The 24,980-nt window shown below is 39.4% G+C and overlaps 1 protein-coding gene across 7 annotated transcripts; it reads right to left on the bottom strand.

The window, feature by feature from the left end:
* Positions 1–2,177: 2,177 nt before the first annotated feature.
* Positions 2,178–23,202, bottom strand: TMPO (thymopoietin). 7 transcript variants are annotated; one of them, XM_042816049.1, is made up of 11 exons: positions 22,916–23,200; positions 14,810–14,936; positions 13,105–13,263; positions 12,100–12,200; positions 7,446–7,565; positions 7,245–7,340; positions 6,564–6,674; positions 5,665–5,754; positions 5,519–5,584; positions 5,263–5,357; positions 2,178–4,064 (listed from the first exon to the last, which is right to left on the bottom strand). In XM_042816049.1, exons 1-11 carry the CDS (start codon positions 23,153–23,155, stop codon positions 3,773–3,775), a joined length of 1,497 nt encoding a protein of 498 aa, XP_042671983.1. In that variant the 5' UTR covers positions 23,156–23,200; the 3' UTR covers positions 2,178–3,772. The 7 variants fall into 7 exon arrangements, with proteins under 7 accessions (XP_042671983.1, XP_042671985.1, XP_042671984.1 ...); XM_042816051.1 differs by lacking the exon at positions 7,446–7,565 and having other exon boundaries at positions 22,916–23,201; XM_042816050.1 differs by lacking the exon at positions 5,519–5,584 and having other exon boundaries at positions 22,916–23,199.
* Positions 23,203–24,980: the final 1,778 nt, after the last annotated feature.

The raw sequence follows: 24,980 nt of genomic DNA, 5'->3' as shown, positions 1-24,980 counted from the left end.
TTCTCTCAACCTTTCCTCACAGGAGAGGTGCTCCAGCCCTCTGATCATCTTAGTGCCCTCCTCTGGACCTGCTCCAGGAGCTCCACGTCCTTCCTGTACCAGGGGCCCCAGGCCTGGACACAGTACTGCAGATGGGGCCTCACAAGAGCTGAGTAGAGCCTAACATCCTAGTGAAAGTACAGGAATAACACATGTTTCTGCTGAATGCCTTCCATTTTATGCGGAAAACCCCTTCACTTTTTCTAGATCTGAAATAATAAAATAGCAAAAGCCTGCAATTTGATCAAGTGAATCTGATTCCTGGCACACAGTGAAGGCAGCAATAAAAAATTGTCTTTCAAGACTATGCTTTGGTGTCTGCCTCTTTCAAATTCACAGTAAAAACAGTCATTGTAAATTAAATTCTTCTATTTAAATCTGTCTGTATCTTCTCAAATTTTGGGTAGATAGGAGTATACCAGTTTGGCTACTGCACAGCTTTCCTAGCCATATTTCTGTTATTAACACTCACTTTTTTTTTTCCTCCTCCTTTAGCTCCTGTTTTACAAGAGCTTTCCACAGACCTAACATTTTGGTGAACCCACAGGGTCAAATCCCTTACGATAACTAAGACTATGCTGAAAAACAAGCTCATAAACACAAGGTTTTAAAATTAAACATCACAACCTACCCTTTATCTATTACAGTCAGGTGAAGCAAGCAAAAAACACCAGACAATGTACCCCACACAATTTTCCAAGCTTCATTTGCAGCATCTGCATTTTTTCTGCTGAAATGCCTCCCTATGGAGCTCCATTATAAAAGACATTATTTTTGGACTCCTCTGTTCTAAATCTGAACAAATCAATTTTATTTTTCCAAAGACATTCCATCCACAGAATCATCTGAGAAGTTATTTGCACAAACTGAGGACTGTTGTTATCATGGAGACTTTTGTAGGTTGTGCCACTACAAAACACACAGCATTCTGTTGTACAGTACACATATACTGCTAGCAAGTAAACTCTGGAGGAAAAAAATACATTCCTTCACATCATTTCTTACTTAAGCACAATCTAAATTTCAAACCACACACAGATTTCTAACTTAGACAAGAAACTCTCAAGGAGGATCTTTAACGTATTAAGTAAACTCCCCAGGCCTTACAATAGGTCAGGTACCATAAAATTAAGTTCCAATGCTGGCAATTTCACCTAGTGCTTCACAGCTTGAGAGCAGACTCCTGAGACTTGATGCACATTATCAGCACATCGTTTAATGGGAAAAAGCTTAAGAAAAAGTTAAGCAAGTACCAGTCCACAAATCTGCTCCATTTTGTTACTGCTGATGAAAATTTAACCCAGTTTTGCCTAAAAAAAAAAAAAAAAAAAAAAAAAAAAAAACAAACCAAGGAATTTTGTTATTTATTTTCTTTTTAAAGGAAAAGTACAAGTGCAGCACTTCACCACTTTCATATAAAGAACAGAGCATACTTCAGTATAATTTAGACAGTGGTATTTCGGATACTTTAAGCACATTCAATCATTCAGCTACTTGTGCTATTACTATGTGTGTTACCCATGCAATTATATGACTGGCAGTGTTGACTCTAGCAGTGTTGGTAAAGCTCTCACAATATTGAATGCCCCAAGAAGACAGACATTTTTTTCCTGTAAGATACAGTGTCTCCCAACAACAAACTGCATGCAGATTAAGGACTTATGTGAAGAAATCTTTACTTTCCATGAAGTAACACTGAAGTTGAGAGGTATCTTTTGAAGAACCCCTCAAGTAGCATATAAATGAAAAAAAAAAATGATGGCATTTAATTGCATTGCAGGTTGTTGGGTTTTATTGCTGTTTAAAAACAACAACAGTATCCCTGAAAGTGGTTGAAAGTATTTCATATAGCTAGAAAAGATAATTTCACATTAACATGTATTGCATAGTAGGATGAAAAATGAAAAGGAAATTCCTTGAGTACTGAAAAATAAGTAACTTCCTCTGTTCAAATTAAAATGATAACATATGCTAAAGAATAATGGTGCCAAATATTTAAGTGGTAATATTTACGGTGCAAGTATTATGACTATTCTCCCTTACCACCTGTTGATAGCTCTAGTTTTACTACCAGAACAATCCACTTTCATAAAGATGAAATAACACAGCAGCACGAAACACAACGACTGATGCACGGGTTGACTTTCATTTGCTTTCTTCTTTCCAGCAATGCATTTATTTTGGTAAGGAAAATCCACACACATTAAAATCATTTTTATTTTTCTGCAGTTTGACACCAAAAAAGTGAATGTCATGAGTTACAATTTTCTATAGCATGGACACAAGTTCAGCTAATTGGATTACTCAGAAAGCAGATAAAGGAAAAAAACATTAAATCTTAACAGAAGAAACCTATAGCATTGCTACAAATTACCATCTTTGTCCCAAAGGTCACAGAAAGTAATGTTCTCCCATATCTAGTCTACACAATAATTGTACCTATAGTAAAAATAGACCATTAACTAAAGTTCTCAGCTTTTCATAAGTAGCACTTCAAGAATAAGTATGATTTTATTGCATTTTTGTACGAAGCAATGAGACTGAACATCTGTATGCTGCGGATTTAAGCACATCAAAATGAATACATTCAATTTAAAAGTTGTTGCTTATCACTCCTCATTGGTAGTAGTGAAGTCAGCTGCCTGCTCAACTAAGTTATACAATATTGAGTGTTTTAGCATGCTTCCACTGAGAAAAATACTCAACTGCATGAATGTAGTAAATCTCACCTCAGAAGATGAAATTGTAGAAGAAAATGCAGCAATGCCCTCTTCATATAAGAATAAAACTTCATATGGAATTTTCACACTTTGAGAATACCTCTCTACATGAATATTCAAAGATAATCACAAAGCTGTGATGGAAGGACCTTACATTAAGAAAAAAGACCACTGCTAAAAGTTGGAATTTAGACTACCTTAGGTAACAACTTTTACCCCCAAAAAGTATTTAGTAGCAAATTGTATTTGATGCAATTTTTATTTTCCACGCATATTACTAATAAATAAGTTCCTCTAAGACAACTGTTGCCAATTTATATTGAACTCCTACAACACTGTAAGCACTGAAATGAAGTGATACATTTAAATGTTACACTTAAACAGTTACTAATATGATACTAAGACTTTTACAGAAATGCGAACAAGTTTACAGTTACATTTACTAAAAAGTTACAGTAACCTACAGAAAAGCCTGTTGTACTCTCCCTACTTCCTAAAAGATCAAATTCAGTTAATTTGTTACTGAAAAATGCATACAAAAATGCATCTCCCTCATTCCCTTGTTACAAATCTTCCTCCCTTCATAATCTATCAAGATCTACCAAGACAAAAGTACAACTTCTTCCCTGCACAATGAAAAAGCTTTAAAAACACAGCTTCACATTTTAGTACATTTTTGCCCTTCTCAGCTTCCAAGTTCCCGCAAAAACAAATATACAGTTTCTCAAAAATGAATTTAAAGGATGTCCACATTAAAAAAATAAAGCCTACAAAAGTTCAAAGACCTGAAAAAAAAAATAAAAATGTTACTCCTATGGCAAAGTGATCTCCTACTAGTCCAAAGTCCAGAAAATTACCAGTGTCCATTTAATATTAGTTTGCTTCGTTTATCCAAATTTATCAGGTTCCAATCACATCATTTATAAGTAGTCCTTGAGCCGATGAGAGGGCAGGAGAGTTCTCTACAATTAAAAACAGGAGATCAAAATTGGGTGTGCCTTTCAGAAAGATACTCATTTGGCACCGTCCTGAGAGAACATCTGAATATATTTAGAGAAAGGATTTCCTTGATTAGTTTCCATCGACTGATAAACTGAAAACAAGAAGACTGAAACAAGAACAAAGAGAAGAATTTTTATCCACAGGGGAATGGAGCGTTCTTTTTTTGTTGAAGGTTTCTCAGACTTGATGTCACTTGAGGTACTATATTTTGGAGCATACTTAAAGAAACTTTCATCCATTTTGAAGTCAGTGTGCTCGATAGGCCGGCTAGCAGCTCCTTTGATTGGTCTACGGCAGCTAGCACTGTTAATTAGAAAACAAAAAACACCTCTGTGTTTGAAAGAGCAATCTAAAGTATACAAGAGAATCTTAGCATAGCTGAAGAACTATAAATCATTTTCAGTGAACAGAGTACCTGAAATACCTGTCTACAAATGCCTTAGAGAGTAGCATACGATTGAGGTTAACCATTCAGAGTTCAAATAAATATCCCTTTAAATAAACACTCAAATGCCACTTTATGTCGGCCTATGTGGATACTCTAATTATGATAAGAAATAAAATGCCACGAAGCATCTGCACCTGTATTTTAACTGATCACTTCTGCAGTCTTTCCAGGACTTCTAAACCTAAAATTGTCTCAGGCCATTAAAACATCACTGATGTCCAAGCCAGTGCACTGTGCAAAATGATAAGGCAGTAAGGATTAAGGAAACACTGCAAGAATCCGTTGTAATTAATCTATTTGAATTAAGTCTTGCCTGCACTGTTTTTGTTAGAAATTATGCTGTGTTTTCTTTATTTTAATTTTTTCTATCCATTACTATCATCTTTTGCTTCCTAACAAATTTAGAAAGATTTCCAATGAAAACAGCTATGACGCCACAGCCCCCACCCAATTTCAGACATCAGTATGCAGTAGCAGCCAATATTCTTAAGGGGGGCAGTGAGCTGTATCAACTGCTTAGTTATCCAGAGGGCTATTCCAGTTTTCTGTTAAAGCACTAAGTTTCCAGTATTAGTCCTTCTGTTCACAAAGCCAGCTTTATTCGCACTACAGTAATGCTTGACTACAATAGGATCAATCACATAACAGAAAAAGACTATTTGAAAATTACTTTTTGCTTTCAAAAAAAAAATCTCAAATCTATGCTGGGAGACCTTCTCTTAACTAACAGCAGGGACTAAAACAGTTGTAATCTAGACATACTAGGAGCCACAGAGAGGTCTTTCCCATTTAACCTCCAGCAAGTTACTACTGTAATTATGTTATAATGCTACCCCCTATTCCCCTGCTCCCCAGTTTCAAATAAAGAAAAGGCTTTTTTGGCTAATAAAACCACATATGCAGAACAGAAGAGCTCAACAGTTGTCTCAACTGCCACTAAGTCAGAATTGCAAAACCATTCCTCTGAAATCTAGCAATATAATCAACAGACCCTCCTCAGCTCAAACAGTTCTCAACAAGTAAGAAACAAGCCCCCACAGACTTCAGCAATACCTAATTCCTGTAGGTGTTGATACTTCATAAGGGAACATTTCCTTCAGAATATCCCTTTCTACTCTTCGTTCTTCTGTATGAGTTCTCTCTGGCACCTAGGAAAACAAAAACCATTATCAGCCTAACACAATTCAAAACAATAGGCTCCTGCTTAACTATCTCAGTGTCCATAACCACGTGCAGTTTGTAAGGAAGCATCTGAGCCACCCAGTGACATTTAAGAACTTTAATTCCTGAGTTTTAAAAGTTAGTTAACCTTAATTATTGGCAGCTGTCTGGTCACTTTTGGTGTCTCAATGTATTCACTGCTCTCCTCAGTTTCCTTTAAGATAAAGAATATGCCATAAATGCAATACATCTGCAAGCCAATGATCTAGATGATCAAAAAACTTAACCAATCACCTCTATCATGGCTGTGTTGAGCACATCATAGGAGTGTTTGCGGCCAACATGATTAACCAAGCACTGACGTGGGCAATCTGTCTCTTTCTGCTGTAACAGACAATGCCATAGTACAGTGAAATACTATGCAGTTTGAAATAAAGTATCAACTTTTTCCACAACCACCTTATTTGACAATTAAGCCTAAACTGCAGTAGTTCTTATAAACAAATAAAGTAGCCTGTGGAATAAATCTCAGATCCATTGGTAGAACGGGCTTCACAAGCGTTAATGCAAGTTTTATATAAATATCTACGTGGAGCAATGAACTCCATTTAAATTCAGCCAGCTATTATTTTGTACTGTAAAATTCAACAGTAATTCAGTACTACATTAATAACTACTATTACATATACTCTCAAGCACTTTAGACATTTATCCAAATAATCTCAACAGCTCGAATAGGCTAACAGAGTATAAGAATGATTTTCTTTATTGGTAGCTAACAAATCTACAGTTGCTTTCTAAATTCTGATGTTTGATTTCAAGTAACCCCATCACTTTAGTCCTTCAGGTAAGGCACTTTTTTTCCACGATATGTTGATTTATAAGATCAGAGCTAGATAACAATTTCACTCTTTGAACTGCTTATATAGTTCAAAAGAAAAAAGTATATTCTTCACAACGATAGGTAAAATAATAATCTAAAGGAGGATTCGTTCCACCTTACAAAAACAAGGAAGGATAAGAAAAAATATATACACTCTTTTTGATGTCATATGACAATGCTAGCTTGGTTTCACTACCACGTCCACCTGGGCAATGAGACCCTCCACCCCTTCTGTACTACAGAATAAATCCATACACACAAGAACCTTCTTCAAAGAGAGTAAGCAATAACAGTCTAAGTTTTAATTTACTTCAGCTGTCATCAGTGGTTTCTTTGGTGTTCTTCTGGGCATGTCTGAGGGTTCACTGATTGACAATGTAGGAGCTGCATGCTTGAAATTTCCAGGCACCCTATTGCCAACCTGCCGAGATTCAAAATTGTTCAAACTCAGAATTAACCAAAACACAAAGTAAAATGGGGAAGGGAGACAGAACTAAACAACAAAACCCTTATCTGCAGCAAATATATATGTGTTAGGAATTCACTGAAGGTTATGTAACAGATACTCTGAAATAAGCAAAGGAAATGCAATGCTTATCATTCTAAATAAATAGTTTATTTTAAGCCACTTAGAAACATAGAAGCTAATTAGTTCACAAGAAAAGCCAAGCTTTAAAGCAGATATAGCAGATATTCTATACATACTTAAATTAAGAAGAGATCTGAACTTTTGAAGCGGATCTTCTCAACCCTCCCCCCCAAAAAAAGACATGAAACTATGTGTCTACCTAGTCCCACCTCAAAGTGAGCACCACTAGGCACTAATATAGCTATTGAACATATGGTTCCACAGCTACTGAATATAAGAAGTCTTACTTTCTTTAAAAACAGCCTGTTTAAAACAATTCTGTCAGTAAAGGCATATTATACAGGTATTACAGAAAAATACTACTTGCATTATTCGTTAAATATATTTACTAAGCATATTTACTAGGGTTTCGTTGCTTGCAGTCAATATAGTTTCAGCTATGGGAGTACTCTCTGATATAACAGCATCATCTACAGGCAACTGTACTGTAGCTTCCACCTGTTTGTTTAAAACAAACAAAAGAAAACAGTTGAATAAAATAGCCACTGGGACCCTAATAGTGAAAAAAAATAAGCTTTTCTATTATAATAAGCCTCTCATCACCCTTTTCCTTGGTGTTCTTCTTGACACTCTTGTAGACTCCCTAGAAAATGCCTGAAGAGGTCCACTTTTTGAAGATCCACTTGTCCAGACAGTCTCAGTAACTTCATCTTGAGAATAAGTCTATTCAAGTATCAAAGACATGATCAAATACATGAAAGCCAGCTCTCAACATTGGATACACACAACCAAAAGCCAAAATAGCATACATATTCCAGAACAAACATCTAAAACTAAAAGCAAAACACCCCACACTGAAAACAAACTGAAGAAACCCAGTAACCTTGGATCCAATAACATCTAGCTATCTAAATGGGCAGTGATGACTACAATACTTAGAGTCAACTGTTTTTCAAATACTGAGCTGACTGGATGATACCTAACAGTAAAAACGTTGATCTTCTCACTGCAATAGCATGAAATCACTGATGCTTCAAGTACTGAAAATCAGAGAGTGGATATGCTGACTTCTAGGCTTGTTACATTATCTCCCTACAAAAAAAAAAAAAAAAAACCACCAACAACTTATGATTATAAGCAGAATGCAATAATTTGTTCAACCCACAAATGTATTCTCTCCTGCAGACAATTCAGACACAGACACCTCCATATTAACAAGATCTCATCTCCAGAAAGAGGAAAAGGGAGATGTTCTTACAATCTCAGAAGTTTCCACAATGATAAAAGTCACTCAACTGTGGGTTTAAACGGCCAAGCTTAAAACAGTTCATAATAAAGCCAAATAATAGCAAAGTGCCAGACTTTCATAGCCAGAAGGAAGCATAGATCAATTCCCACAGCCTTACTGCAAGTTTTACACTTAAAATCTTCCTCAAATCTAATTCCAAGCATAAATCTAGAAGGAAAGGGAGACAAGAGACTGCCTGCTTCTTCTAAAATAGACCTAAGATTTTGTTTGTTTAAAAACAATTAGAGAAAAATCCTTTGTCAATAATGAAATCTATGCATCTCTTGCACTGGTGCATTACCAAGTTTTTGAAAGTTACATTTGGTGTTGATGGGAGTAACACAGACTGGTGCATCAAAATAACTTCACTGGAAGAATTAGCCCACAAAACAGTGCATTCAGAGTATAGGCTGAAAGATCCTTCATTATCCCTTAATAAATAAGTACACCACCACCCTTCTCAGTTTCCCATGTGTATCTTTGAAGTTACTCTAGTGAAACTGGAAGCTGAGCAGCTTTATAACTTTGAACAGAAGTATTACAGCTACTACATAACCAGCAGAGGGAGCACAAGTGTTTTGCTATACTTCAAAGTTGCTGAAATAGTCTGATAACTGAATGATACATATTTATGAACTCATCTCAAGTCCAAATAGATTCAGATATTTCATACAGAATCTATATATTTCAGCCTATGTCTGTGATACTTTCAAATTTAAACATACTTCTGATTAAAGGTCTCCTAATCCCTGCTTATACATTCACTAGATACTAGCTTCTCACATCCCCCTGTTCAGAAAAGCTTAATTTGCAACATTCTATCATGTCGCCTCTTTCTATTTGAGGTGTTCTTCCTCAGAAGCTTTAGAAAAAAAAAAGCCCCTAATTTCAGAGAAGGTCGACTCTAATTCTGCTCAAGAATGCAAGACAATTTTCTTGTCCTACAAATGGAGAGCTCCAGGGGGAGCTCTTCATTAGTAGTTCTAGGAACTTTTCTCTAAAGAAGTCTTCAGTAATTAAGAACCTACGTACTGAGTTCCTCAGATGGTTGAAAGTCATGCATTTTAAGTACCAGGGAAATCTTGCATGAAAAATCCAGGACAAGACTAAGTGTACTGCATGAGACCCATCCCAACTTCAACAGAGTCTATTCATTAGACTAGAAAAAGTATTTATGTCTTCAGTCACAGCTATCTCCATCATTAATTGAACAGGTGTTCTATGCTTATCCTACAACAAATACCTGAAGTAAATAAACCCTACTGAAGTGTAATATTTAGATACACCAGTACCCTGGTATATAGTCAGAAAGATGCAATAATGATGTTTAGAAGCATAATAATGATGTTTACAAGCATCATTCAGAACACGTGTTCAAGTGACACAGGTAATGATGTTACCTGATCTATCACTTACCAACTAACAGTTCTGTGCTTTTCACATGGCATACACACAATAGATGTGTATGTCAGCAACTACAGCATGCATGTTTGATATCCATGAAGTCGTTACACAGGTAATAAAAAACAGAGTAAAGAAGAGTAGGGGAACACAGCACAACCAGAATGCCACTGTAGAAATGTCACAGGAGCAAATAATTCTAAGCTCTAAGGACTCCTTAACATCTACATGGCTTAATCCACCCGTTTCTTACCTACTATGTGGCCTTAAGCCCACACTTCCCAAATCTAACTCTATATTTACCTGCCTGGCAGAATACATTCAAAGTTAGTGTTTTCTTCCAACTTACTTAGTTCACTATGAGGAGGCAATTAGGCACAAAGGGCAGGACTCAAATTCATCTGGCCCATTGCTGCTAACCAGCTGATAAGACGAGTCAATGCCTCCCACTCACCTCCTCCTCTGGTTTTTACACCAACCTCCATAGACTTCTTATCTGCACTCATAAGAAAGAACACTAACATCCACCAGTGCCAAGCCTTCAGCACCAGAAGACAGCATACATCTACACTAAGAATAGTGCAGCTTGGGATCCATAAGTGACTAATAAGCTGTTCACATCACACTGCCAACCAGTTTAGCCCCACCACTCTTCAGAGCTTCAATCTTTGACTCATTGCCAGACAGCAAACAGAAGTTGCAAATGATGTGTCAAGTGGCCATACGCATTCTGCAGAATTAGATGCAATCTAGAGACCCCATTTCACAAGAAATAAAAGGTTACCATCTTCCAAATCTTCCAATTTTATTTGCTAGCCAAAAACATTTCGAGTTTTGCTTTCTCTTTGACTCAAGAAATTATAAGTTTTTTTTTTTTTTTTTAAAGCAGCAGTCACAAGTTTAAAGGCAAAAGCTTTAACAAACTTGAGGGTTCTTCAAGAATTTGTCGTTTTGACTAATTTGCAAAGATGGCATTTCAAGAGATACTCCTTTCATTAATTACTGGTATTCAAAATATGCAAACTGCAAAAATATAACATCTATACCACAGACAAAAGATTGCAAGAGCAAATAGAGTAATAACTTAGTATTATTACAGCAAAATTATATTTAAGAATTGAATAATTCCTCTCCACCAAAAAATACTACAAAAACACACAAAAAGGAAGCAGGTACCTGAAGATTACAAAGATTTGTTGACAGCTAAATTAAACACCTCCACCACACTGAAGCTAGCAGGGATTTTTGGATGGACAGTGACTTAGAAAAGAATAATTCCTAAAACAGAAGAACCTTATGATTCTGATACCCATTATAAAGACCATCATGAGGTCAAATTGATTATGTTAAAGAACACTGATTTTGTGTGTTGAACTGTGTTTGTTTTCATCTGTAGAAGAAAGATACGTTTAGTCTGCACCCCTAAGAATACAGTCAAATATAAGCAGAAGTAGCAGAGGAACCCAGTAACTGTAACACACAGAGCTGTGCATTACCTGCTGTAGGTGATATTCCACCTAAATAGGAGCAATATGGCATTTACCATCCTATACAATCTTGAGAAAAGACTACTCTCTTAACGTTCTTATCTGCTAATATCAGGCTATTAACAGGTCAGATCGCTCCCCTCTTGAATGCTTTTTGGACAAGTTCTTAATGTAGCATAACTCCACTACTTATTGGTCAGATGAGTAACACTGTAAATATCCTAAGTAATCTAAGCTGTGCAGCAGGATATTTAGTGACACTGTCACATCATAAGAACAGATCAGCCACCAATCACTGAATCCAGTATTTAGTCAGCAGTTTGAAAGCCTGAGGCACCTCTGTAAAATCCTCCTTTGGCCAAGAGAACTAATGGTAATATTAAAGGACAAGAGGTACATACTTTGAAGTTGAAAATAGTTATTTTTCTAAGGAAGAGTTTTCTAATAAATTCATGTGTATTCTAGTAAGGCTGCTCAGTGTGGCCGAGGAAAAAGCATTCCATAGATACCAGAGATGCTGCATGTGTATATACACACACATATCTCTATAAAAAATGCATTATTTTATAGATTGTTACATTTAAACCACAATAACAGACCAGTGTACACACACTTCTGTTTATCTCTAGATAGGCACCGAAAATACATAGAAATACGATGTACAGGAGTATTTAAAAGTATTTCTCACAAAATATTTTCAGATTTTATTTATTTATTTTTAGGAAATTGCTCCTTTTAAGTCATTTATAAATATGCAACAGAACATCAGTTCCTCCAGCCTATTATCGGTCAGATTTTGAAATTTAAACACGTAAAGGTTACCTAGAGTTTTCCCTCAAAGGTGAGCTACACACACTGGCAAGTGTGACCATGCAGACCATGATTTTGAACATTAACACACAGGCAAAAAGCAGCAGATGTAGTTAATTCACAAGATTTTCATGCTGTATTAGAATAGGCTTTCTTAAAACAAAGATCACCACCAAATTTTTAAGAACAGCATATCACACACACGATTATGTTTAGTGAGTACAATGCCTGCAGTTAGCGGCTGTTCTAGATGCCACTAAATAAAACATACCTGGTTATGCTCAACAACTCTTCTTTGTTTGAGTGTTACTGGAGTCTTCATCCTGCCTTTCAGAGGTTCTCTCTTCTCAAGCCTCAGCTCAGTCTTTAGATCTGTAATGAGTTTTAATAACTGGTTTCTATAACATTACTGATCGATAAACTGCAATTGGTTTAAACGAATTTTACTGCACTAATTTGAAGAGGTATCAAACTTCATGGACTACTGTTTCCTTAAACAACCTGGCATAGGTTAAGTTTCCCCAGTGAAGGGCACAATCTTCTGAAGAATGACCTTAACTGACCCAATGCATGAGTTCTGTCCTAAAAAAAAAAAAAAAAGTCCTATAATTCAGACAGACAATCTTTGACTATTTCAGCTGTTCCACTTAGAAACCAGTATCAGATTGCAGTTACTTTAACTAAAGCGATGTTCCTTGAAAGCATACACCATTACTTCTTGTAAGATACATGGTGTGCTTTAGACTCTACCTCTCCAGCCCTTATCATTTCTTAATATTAAAAGAGTAGGAACAACACACCCACCCACTCAGATAAATCAGTCAACCTGCTCCAGGTCCCTAAGGAACAGAGTATAAGAGGAATTACCGTCTGCAAGAAATTAAACTGTGTTTAGAAGCATGAACTTAAACACTGACACACTAACCCAAAATAGAGGTAATTACTGCGTGTGTGTCGTATGAAACTCAAAGTTGAAGTGCAAAGAACACTGAACACTTAATATCCAGTTCTCCACCTAGCACTTTTACAGGCTCAGATCTGTAGGGAAACTGCACAAATAAGAAAGGAACAGTTTACTAATAAAATTTCATTTCCCAGAACACCTCCTGGGTCACTGTGTTAGCACTCCATGAAGTATACAAACAACATGGTCTACTGCAGTATCTTTGAGCCTCAACAAACAGCAGATCATGCTCTCTTCAGATATTTCTTCTACTCCAAGTGTTATTCATAAGTAACTTGAATAGTTTGCATGCAAGTTCTGCTTCAGGCTTACCTTCTTCATTGTCACTGTACTGGTCAGAATCATTATTTCCATTCTGTCTGGTGTTCTCAGTAGTTGAAGAAATCACTGGGAGAGGCACAGGTGTCTTCGGTTCTGGACCTTGCTCCATCAGTTTCAACAGCTTTTTCTCATAAAGTTTCCTTGTAGTAGCTGTAGCAAAAGAATACATGCTAGAGATGCAGCTTTGGTCTTTCCTGGCCTGACTGCTAGAACTTCATTATTATGTATTCCTCAGGAATTTCCATACACTTCTTCTGTATTTTTCATGTCTGTACACCCACAGCATGTATATCTAGGTATATAATTGTACCTCTAAGGCTTGAGTGTTTGGTTCAAGAGAACTGACAAGCAGAGATGTGTTGGTACACCTATTGTTGTGAGCATTCATCCACAGGATGGTAACTCAGTCTGCTATAATGTTGTTTCACACATCACGACATGAGTTGTCACACCCTCCCAAAAACTTAATGAGATTGATACTGCAAAGGCAAGCATCCATGCAGATTCCAATACTGTCATCTTAGCCTCATTATCCTGAAATTAACATCTCTCTCCTTAGTTTAACATTTGCCCTGCTTTCAAATCCAGCCCAATAAGCATGACAGGTGGTGTAAGTAAGCAACAAGAACGAAGCTTTCTGTTTCCTGCATCCAGCTGTGAAGTTAAAACAAAAAGCTGTCACATACATTCACATCAGGACTGTGCTAGCAAAAAAACAAAGCAGAAATAACCAGTGCCTGCATTGCTAGCAACAGCAAAGTCCTGCCTTATCTGAAGTCTTCTGAGAAGTCTTCTTTACACATATATAAAAAACAGCTGTCACAACAGAATCCACACCCTGTAGGAACTGAAGTTTTTACTTAAAATCAAGTCTGAACATATTTCTAGGGGACTGCGTAGTTACTTGAATTTTCCAGGAGCTTTGAGCTCTACCCAAGAGAAAGAGGTTGAATGAGCAAACATACAGAAACAGGTAACAGAAAATATTATGCACCAAATTATTTGAACACACACAAGACTCCAGACTTTACTACTGGCAATTCCATTCTATTTCAAACACATTCCACAGAAGGCTCAGTGTGCTAGATGAAACTATCTCCTACTGAAGAGTTGTAAAATCAAATTATCTTGCCATCAGTACCCAATCTGAAAGGCAAGGAGCTTTGATCTTGTATTACAGGAGAGTGCCTAAGGCAGGGGACTAAGCTGGGAGTTTTTGCCATCCACCCTGCTGAAGTAGGTCAGCGTACAGGATGGAATGCAAGGTTAAGGGGCCAGAAAAAAAAAAGAAAAACATTAATGCTGAATGCAGGGAGCAGGAAATGCCCTAAGGAACAAGTTCCATGCTCATTCTGCCCTCAGATCTTAAATTATTATGTAAGGTATACTTGCTATTTAGGCAGGCTCCAGATCTCAACCTCTGTATCAGACCTAATTTCCACAGTGCTGATCTTTAATAGTTGCACAGCTTCAGAAAAGGAGTTGAAACAAGTATAGCTAGCCTAGAACATAAGGGGAATAAACTGCGAATTTGCCTTCACAAGAATGTGGAAAATGCTTCAAGCATTTTCAATGTATTTAGTTCAATGAAAACATCTTTAGTGAAAATAAAATTGCAATAGCATTGGTACTAACAAGTAACCTTATCAAAGAACCTTAGACTACTCGGCATTGAAGTTTAGTTTAGTTGACATACCTACAATTGGGCCAGGATTTACTCCATACTTCGTAAGCTGCTCATGAAGATCTTCATTACTGAGCTCTGTTACATCCAAGTCATCTTTTTCCTCTGCCCTGAGTTTGTCAGTTTTCTTTGTGGCTTTCTGTGAAAACAAAAGGCAGAATGTTTCCAGTTAACGCAGAACACGTTTTTATTCTGAGGGCACAGGCAGCTAAGAGAGCCATTAGAAAAGTAGCCATATTCTTCTCCTACCTGTTCCCAACTAAAAGTAAAGCATACACCGAACACTACAAACCATTTACACCTATGAAATAACACACAAACATGTTTCCTATTCATAAAAGGAAATGCCCATTATATGATGCCTCTATAATAATAAATATCTTACTCATTATTCTGACCATGTTTTAACTTGAGGTATGCAAATGGAGAGGATTGCTGTCCAATGATCGGAGAGGTAAACTTGTAAACGTTCATCCAACACTACTCTAAACTACAAATATTCACATTCCATTGGCTTTTTTCTACTATCCTTCTACCTGGCAGGTCAATACCTCTTCCTCTATGATTATGGAAGTAGTTCCTCAGTAACCACACGCTCCCAATCAAGTTCCCCAAATCCCTATTTCCCCTCTTCTACTAACATTCTCTGGGAGATTACATGATGTTATGAAATGAGAGAGGGAGTGGCAAAGCCAAAAACACCCTCAAACTTCCAATACCCTGCCTATCTCCTCAGGTCGTTCGTACTGCATCCTGATAAAATCCTACAAAGAACTCTGGCAACACACCATCATGTGCAGATGGTTATCAAAATAACCTGCCAAGATGCTACTCCCAAATTAGCTGTTTCCACAACATCCAGAATGATCACAAAGGCTTCCCAAGTAGAACAAATGTTGCTACCACAGACATTCCCAGGCTCCAAGATCTTCAAGAGGGTGATGAGCTACGATGGCAGAATAAATGCTTAGGAATTGCTTGCTCAACAGAAAAGAAACTAATACAACTTACTTCAAAGCAGTATCTCAAAGTCGTAGTATCTAAACAGATACACAAATAATACACTTAATAGGATTCAACTTGATTGCTCAGAAGAGCTATCAGGGTCTCTTGCTACTTACTGAAAACCCTAAAATCCCAAATGCAAATAATCATGAATGAATGTTACAGCTTAAAAGCTCTTTTCTTGATGCATTTACTAAGATAGCACTAGAAGACTGTAAGAAGATCATCGAAATGAGTCAATAGGAACTAGACAGGCATTTTTGCCAGTTCTACCACTGGTCTGCATGCAAGCTTACTCTCGATATTTTAAAGCTGAACAGCAACCGTATAAGATTTTCCAGTAAATGCCTCCCTAATTAACTTAGACTTTCTTTAACTCCTGGATTGTTATAACATTCGCATGATGAACTTAACAGTTGAAAAGCAACAGAATCCCCATGAACTTGTACTGTTTCTCAAAATCAAGAAAATGTCTCCAAGCAGTCTGAAGAAGGGATAAAAATGTCAGTGACAAGTTTGTCTAGTGACTGATGAAATGAAGTATGAATCTGCCCTTCCATTCCTTTATCATGAAAAAATATCTTATTTGCTTTTAAAATAACACACTTACCACAAAGTGGTGTTATTGTATTAATAAGAATTTTCATCTCTGGACTTCCTGGACTATTGAAATGTTGCAACAGTGAAGAGCTTCAAAACATACGCTGGGTTTTGTTGTTAGGATCTGACTATTGACATCTCCAGTGTTCACACACATCACTGGTCAGATTAACTAGAATAATACTTTTGTATTTCATATGAAAACTAGCATGGTGCAGGAAGTGACATTCCAATGCCTCTTTAAAGAGCTGGAAACCACATTTAAGATATGATTGATTTCTATCACCTACACGTCACAGAAGAGGCTGTATTGATGGAAAATACACAGCAGAAGAATTACTTGGAGTTCTACCAGATGCTTTACAGAGATCTCCATCAGACAGTACTGCAACTTATCAGTAATATGATCCAGCAATGCAAGTAAACTCACATATAATAGTAGTATTTTCTTCCAAATACCGTTTCTCATTATATTATTCTGTATCACTTCACGTTACCACAAACTGAAACCATCAGAACAGTCAGCCTCACCAAAAAAGGAGGGCAGCAGAAAAATGAAAAGTCAAAAGTAATGAGCCTTTCAATACTACAGCCAGACACACTGATTATCGTGTGTTCTGTGATGTCTTCAATTTTTACTTTTGAACACTTATTCCCCTTTAAGCAGAAGCAAATGATTTCACTTGTACAAGTAAAAAGCTGCAGCTTAATCACTAAGGATCAGTCCCAGAAGCAAAAGGTACAAGAAAATTTTTTTCCTGTCTTGTCTGTGATATGACAGCATGAATCTCAGCAACAGCACTGTTGTTATCACGTTACAAAGCACCACTGCACTTTCTGTGCACGACAACTTATTCATGAGAGTATCCTGAGAGACAGGTCAAACTTTAGACTTTAGGACTGACTTTAAAATTTATCATTTTTTCCCTCATTCGAAATGATAACACAAACAAAAGAACACCCATATATTCCTCATCTTGCATACACTTGAAAAATTAAAAGTTTAAGCATTTAAAACAAAATTGTGGTGAATACCAGGATTTGCTGAAGTAAGGTGGTACTTTGCCCATAATCCTGTAAATATGCTTGCAGCACTCTACCCAGACTCACAAATCCTTATCAGAAGATCTCATAATCCCAACCAGAGCTAGCAGCATTAAGGAAAAAGACATCCAGTCGTGGCCATTTGCTAGGAAAAAAATAGAAGAGGATCAGCATACTTCACTAGAGAGATCCATTTCTACTAAATAGATAGCAATTTGGTAGTGTACCTGTCATGCTCAGTTTTAGATCAGCTGATACTCAACCCTTCAAACGAACGCTTAAGTGAATTATAAGAATGGGATTCCCACACAGCTCTCAGTTCTACAACAACAGGAAAACACAAAATAAGAAAAGGTCACCTTCTCAGTATCATCCAGCTGCACTGAAACCTTCCACCTTCCTTCAGTAACAGGGAAGGAGCAGAAAGTTTAAGCTATGCTAATTCATACCTCATCTTTACTATTCCTGCTGATGAGAAATCCAACAACCACAGGTCAGTTTGTCAGACAGACCTGATTGCTACCTGCACTGGCTTCCAAAACTGATCCACCAGACAAGCAGGAGTAACACCATCAAGAAGTCATTATGCAAACAGTTATGGTACATCAAAAGTATTTTCAAATCCTGAGTTAAATAGCACCCACATTAAGATATCCAAAGGCTTTAATCTCGAACAGGTGCAGCTTCATCACCAGCAGCAGAAAGGCTCAGGGCTTCTTTACTATTCCTCTGAATGAGGTTAAGACAGGCTAAAGAAGCCCAAATCATGTCAACAGGATGCTCTTTAACTCTCCAGTTTGCACAGTGTCACCCCTGGTGACACTTACTTCTCTCAGGAAAGATAAGCAACTGCAGCTGCCAGGCTTGGACGTTGAAACACTGAGGTCTATTCCCCATGCACTTGTTATTCAGTTATATACAAACATTTTCTGCAATAGTATAATTTTAAGTCTGAACATTAATACTATTTACTAAGCTTTATGACAAACAAAATAAACAATGGAAAGGAAATTATACAGCAGCTAATCCAGAGATGTTGATAAAGTTAGCTTTGAGAATTCTGTCTTTTACCCCTAGCAAGGACATGCCAGACCTCAGTGTCTATGTAATGCAGCAGTCCTAAATGATAAGATTATGGACTTACGCCTCCTCCTCCTCCTCCTCCCCAGACACTAAATTCCATTTTACTCAGTGCAGGGAATTCATCTGCCCTGAAAGCAGGTGAATATTGCATGGTGAAGAACTGTTTCCAGAGAATCTGATGAAAGAGTAGAAGTTCAGAGAACAAGCAAATCAAGAAATCAAACTAACAGATGGTCTCACCACTCAGACAGTGGATCACTGACCGGGAAACAAAGCTTGAGAAACTGACACGAGCTCAAAAGCAATTAAAAGCTCTCAAAGGGAAGTTGCTGATGTGTCCTCTAGGTCACATCTGTACAGTACATCATAATCAGGAGATACAGCCACACAGGAAACACCGAGCAGATCACTGAGCAGCACATGAACTTCACATTCTCTCACCTATCCAAGCATGCAATCCCATCTTTCATGGTCTTCATCTTCATAACCATCCAGTTTCACCATTCTTCCCATTTCCAATAGGGAAGTAGTTGAGACAGTACAATTATATCAGCTGCAGATATTACTCCTGCCATACCATTAACAGCTGAAATTAGATTGTTTTTTTTTTTTTGGTTTTTTTTTTTTTTTTTTTTTTTTTAAACCTGCCTATTTCACTAAAACAAATGAAGAACATCTTTACCTGATAGATGTCTCCTACAAAGCTATAAATAGACATCTCATATCCAAATGTCCTCATTACACCTTTAGAAGCATAAGTGAGAAGACATCTGAGTGATCTTTCCCAAATCACCATTTTAGAAGCCCAGAATTTCACTCAGTGTTTCATAAAGTTCTTTCAGGAAGATATGAACAGCTCCAGTGAGGTCATGAAAAACTACACCTTCTGAGCTCTGAACAGCTCCTGTTTGGCAGCAACATCAAGATGATATTTTTGATATTGACTTTAAAGCATCTACCTCTTATAGAGGCAAAAATACTATTTTGCAGTTATTTCTCTTTTGAGCTAGAAATAGCTGTCCAGACATCCAGCTTAAGATCAACCAACACCATAAGCACCCACACAGAGTAGTTTCCCCTGCAGGAAAAAGGTTTCTGCAGTATCAGCCGCTGTCCTCACACAACACTGTGGGAAATGGGAGAAACAGCCTCCTCCAAAACAAAACCAACAGAACAAACAGAACTATCCACACCAGTACGCCTAGAGTAGCTGGATATTCTAGACAACTTCAGAAAGTGAGGTCCAGAGAAGTATCATTTTAAGACATTATATGCTTACCTCTCATGGTAAGCATAAGTGACTAAAGCAAAGACACATCCAACCTCGCCCCAAAACTACAGATAACCATTATATCTAGAGAAGTGCTCACATTTTGAAAGTTACTCTGAAAGAGCTTTCCTGTGAGATCTTTGAAACAATAATTAAGTTTACTTTGATTTAGCCAATTTTATGTATTTGACAACACCCTGTGCATAGCAGACTGCAGTACATGCAATATGCTGCACCACATTACAGTTCATAAAAGATTGAGTTTCACGAGTTCTTACCACTAAAATACTTCCGTTGTGAACATCAGGTTCCAAAAAGAAAAGAAAAAAAACGCACTGTCTGCCTAAAGAGTTGCCATTCCAAAGCATCTCCAGGGCCTGAAAACACTCTGCAGAACAAAACTCTCTTAAAGTTGGGTCTGCTCAGACATTCATCTTAATCACCTGTACGCTCACTGCTGTATCAGGATTAAAAAAAAAAAAAAAAAAAAAAAAAAAAAAAGGAAATATAAACAAGCACGAGCAAGAACAACATCACTGCGGATGCAAGACACTTGTCCTACACCACCTCAGCTTCACATCACCAGCATACTGAGGTTTTTGTTTTAAGAAAGGTAGCTCGGACACAGTTCCGCCTTCCTAGCAGCTGCAGCACAGACGCTCAGAGCGCCGCGCCAAACTCGTTTCCCAAAAACACTCGGAGGAAAAGAAACCCCGGCGGAGAGGGGAAGGAGGGCTTCTACGGCCGGCCCCGCCCTCCAGCCCCCGCCCCGCGCTGGCGAAGGCGGAGGGGCCGCGCCGGGCTCAGCTCCGCGCACGAAGAGGCGCGCGATGCACTTGGCAGAGCGCCGGCAGGCCGGGCCCGATCGGAGCAGCGAAGAGACGGACAGCTGAACCTCGGCAGACGGGACTTAGCAGGCAGGGCGCGTGGGAGCACAAAGCCGCACGTGTTGGTATTCCGAGTGAGTAAGCGCCAGCTCGAGACACAGCGACAGGTCTCACTTCGCTCCTTTCTACTCAAAACACCTCTTTGCTCCAAGCGCACTGCTGGCCTTTTCTCTTTCCCCCTCCACGCATCAGGCACTCGTTTACCCAGCAGCAAGAACAAGTTTTCTGCATCAAGTTCCTTTAATTTTATAAAGTCTTTAAAAAACAAAAACCCATATCTAAAGAAATTTAAAAAAATAACAGATCACAGCAGGCCAGAACCCTCCCCATCCCTGGAGGCATTCGAGGCCAGGCTGGATGTGGCTCTGGGCAGCCTGGTCTGCTGGTTGGCGACCCTACACATAGGAGGGTTGAAAACAGATTATCATTGTGGTCCTTTTCAACCCAGTCCGTTCTGTGATTCTGTGAAGATGCAAATCTATTCAACGGTTTTTAGCAAGTTCACACAAGCCGCGACTGCATCATCTGCACTGAAGAGTTCTCTGCAACTTCTAAATTAAGCAGCTCTGAATTTTTCTTTTAGAATGCCACGAGATACGGAAGACGCCATGCAGTTGACCTATAAAGGTTTACAACACCTGGTTTACATTTTCCTCTTAAATCAACACAACAGTATCTAAGACCTCCAACACAAATAAAAGTGGAACAAGTAGAGCACTGCAATTTTGTTCCTTCTATCCGTTTTACTGTATCACCACAAATTAGACTGCTCTTACTTTCTAAGGCACCCAGCACCAACTTTTCTCATCCTCTTAAGCATACACCTAAAAGAAATACACAAGATAAAACAATCAAATTGCACAGAGGAAAGAAAAACAGAACGCCAAACCCACCTTTGTTTCCAGGCCTTACAAAGCAACTTAGATAAAATACAGCATTCCTATATTAATTCCACAGAGCTTTGCAGTCAGGGTACCTTCCCTTTGCCCCACGTTTTCAGTTCCCTCTTTCAGAAGTCTGAAATGCTTTTCTTTCTGTCACCTCTTAATCTTATCAAGATATTTCACTCAGTTTCCATAACAGAGTCCCACAGATAGGACGCAGGACGCTTAAATCCAAACAGCTGCCACCAGCACCATCCATCACATTTTGGAATTTACTGCTCTGAAATTAACACAAGAGCAGCAGAAAGCCTTACAGGCATTGTTAACAAAAGTAAAAGTGTAAGAGTAACACCCACTGTGTAAACAACAGAAAAGCCACCTCTAATTGTTTAAGCTCAAGCCCTGGGAAAAAGGAAAGGAGGGGAAAAACAAACAAAACCTCCAGGGACTCCTTTCCAACACAAGCTGCTTACACCCTGGATTCAAGCTCATCCTATTACACTTAGAAGCACCTTAAAAAATGCTACAGGCAGACCACTATATTAAAGGAGTGCTGAGTTCAGTGTTAAGTCTTGCATACAATTTCTCCCACGTAAACTCCAGTATTTTAATTAGGCAGATGTTGAAAAAGACAAACCATTTGGTTAGAAATCTTATAGGTGCAATTTTCAGTTTATCAGTTCAAGCACTGTTGGCATGCTTGGTTGTTGTTTTTGTTTTGTTTTTAAGTTTGAAGTATGGAATATCTTTTAAAGAGTGATCCGTGCCCTTGTTTTACAAGTGAGCTTTTAAAGGGAGTATTGCAGATATAATCAAATAGCATAGCGTCTAAAAATCTAAACTGCAGCTGACAATCTCTTACAAGGCCAGACAGCACGCTTACTTTTCATTTATGAATCGAACTATCGCTTAAATGATATGCGAGCGTTTACATAGCTCTCGTGAGAAATTGAAAGGGAAAAATCACGCATATCTAAAGGGAGAAGAACTCAGTGGCACCAGCTGCCCTGTCCCCTACACGCACGGTATTAAGAACTACGTCCAGAAGGCACCTAACAGCACAGCAGTGGCGCTTGGCTCTATAACACGTGCTCAGCCGTAGGAGCAGACAGCTACATTAAGCAGACCGTACTGAAACGGCGCACTTCATTAACCAAAACAAACAAGCTGTTCTTTCGCAGCCTTCCACGTGGGGCTGTTTGCCGGTGGCCGCGCTTCAGGCGCTCTCGGCGGAGCTGCCCCGGGGCTGGGCGGGCGGAGGCGCTGCGCCCCAGGCGGGCCCCGAGCCGCGGCCGGGCTGGAAGGCGGGCTGAGGGCCCCAGGAGCGCGGCGCTGCGGCACTCACCCGTCCGACGGAGGCCCCGCGGCCCCGGACGCCGATGGGGGTGGGCTCCCGCTCCTCGTCGCTGGAGAAGTCGGGCTGCGCGGCGACGGGCGGGTTGCGGGCGGTGAGGTGCTGCAGGTAGAGCTGCACGTAGACGTCCTTGCGCTGCTCGCCGCCCGGCAGGCTCACATTGTTGGCGATCAGCTCGCTTTTCAGCTTCTCCTTCGTCAGGACCGAGGGGTCCGCCAGGAACTCGGGCATCGCCGCCGCCGCCCGCCGAGGCACCAACAAAGCGCGGGAGGAGGGGACGCGCTGCCCCGCGCCAGGCACCCAGCTCTACAGCGAGCGGGCGCGCACGGCGAGCGCTCCTCGCAGCCGCCAATAAGCCGCGCCCCGATTGGCGGGGAGGGGGACGAAGCGGTTCTTCTATTGGCTGTAGGGCGGGAGAAGGGAGAGGCGCGCGGGCTCGGCCAGCGTTAGTGCTTTGCGCGGGGACCAGCAACGCAGTTTAAATTCGGCTCGGGCGGGAGAGGCGCGGGGTGGTGCCGCCCTGAGGGGCTGGGCGCCGCCCTTCCGCCCTACGCCTCCCTAGTGGTGCGGTCGCCCTGCCGCCCTTCTCGGCTGTGCGGAATCGGGAAGAGCACTCGTGAGAGTGCTGAGTTCAGGCGTTTCGCAAGCTGCCCCGCTGGGAAAGCAGGGCTGAGTTTGAGATTTAACCCGAATTAAGTCCTTGCGTTTACGTGCTGCTCGCTGGGAATGCTCACCGTTGTAAATTTGCCTATGTTTTACGACGGGAGCTGTTCAAAATTTACATCTGATTATGTACCCTGCGTGTTTGAAATATCGGAGATGGAAATAATTGAGTGGCTATGTAAATTCATCCATCCATCCCAGGTGTGAAACAGGATCGTCGGTGTTTGAGCTCACTCTTTCTTAGAGTTCCAGAATCGCCCTGAGCTGAAGGGATCATTGAGTCCAACTCCTGAAGGAGTTTCACACCGTAGTGGAGGAGATTGCCCTTCGGTTTGGTTTGCTCCGTCCCTGTCGCTCCGGTTTGCCTGGCCGTCGCTGCAGTGTCAGCTGTGGTTGTGCTGAGGGCTGTTTCTGTAGGAGAGAATTTCAAGTGGTCTGCCCACACTAAGACTGGTGCTTCCCGCTGATGAATTGGTGCAGTGTAACAAAGCAGTTAATGCAAGGCAGTAGCTGAGCTTGCAGAATTTAGTTTACTTTGCAGCAAAACTAATGATATGTGGTGGCTACCATCTGCTGTTCGTTGTAACCAATATGTGAAATATTTTGTTCTTTTTTTGTATGGAGTAAATCACTCAAAAAATTATTCCCATGGAAATGACAACAGATGCAAAGAGTACAAAACACTATTTGATAGAACAAATTCTCACCTATGAAACTCTATTTTTCAGCATAGCCACCACCACTTGCTATGCCTTTCACCAGCAGTGAACAAGAGCCTGCATACCACACTTATTTTAAAACCTTTACCAGCAGAGATGATCTGCTGTTTCCAATGCTGAAATGCACAACTCTCCACCTCACTGTGCTCACGTTCTCTGTTCTCTCCATAAACTCTCAGCGCGCATCAATGAATATCAGTGGGCTCCAATTTTTTTTCACACTAAGGAGTTCAGTTCCATACCTTTGCTTCATATGCACTTCCGTGTCGGATGCTATTTCGTCAGACAGTCCCTTTGCTACCATCAGTCACATGGCAACAAAATGTAATGGAATATTGGTAGGATGGGTCAAGCTCCCTTGCTCTGACAGTGACATCCACCTCTGATGTCATAGGCCAAGAGAACTAAATGGGAGGCATTACTTTAGGAGCAGCCCTTGTAGGTGTCTTGGAAAGCAGATGCTTCTTTCACTTTCAGAATTTGCATCTTATTCATATAAATAAGATCTGAAACCTGTTGCAGATTGAAACAACGTCCATCAGAAATGTAGCAGTGATGAGGTTCTTTAGATATTGCACTAACATGAAAAGTAAAAACACCATTCATACAAAGTCACAGTGTTTTAAAACAGCATCAAGGGAAACTGGTCTGGGAAACTTTAATCAAAGTCAATA

Source organism: Centrocercus urophasianus, unplaced genomic scaffold, assembly GCF_019232065.1.
Source record: "Centrocercus urophasianus isolate 14NV4802_14NV808 unplaced genomic scaffold, USGS_Curo_1.0 seq_15, whole genome shotgun sequence".
NCBI lineage: Eukaryota > Metazoa > Chordata > Aves > Galliformes > Phasianidae > Centrocercus > Centrocercus urophasianus.
The sequence above is the reverse complement of the archived record's forward strand: the minus strand, read 5'-3'. Positions and strand labels throughout refer to the sequence as shown.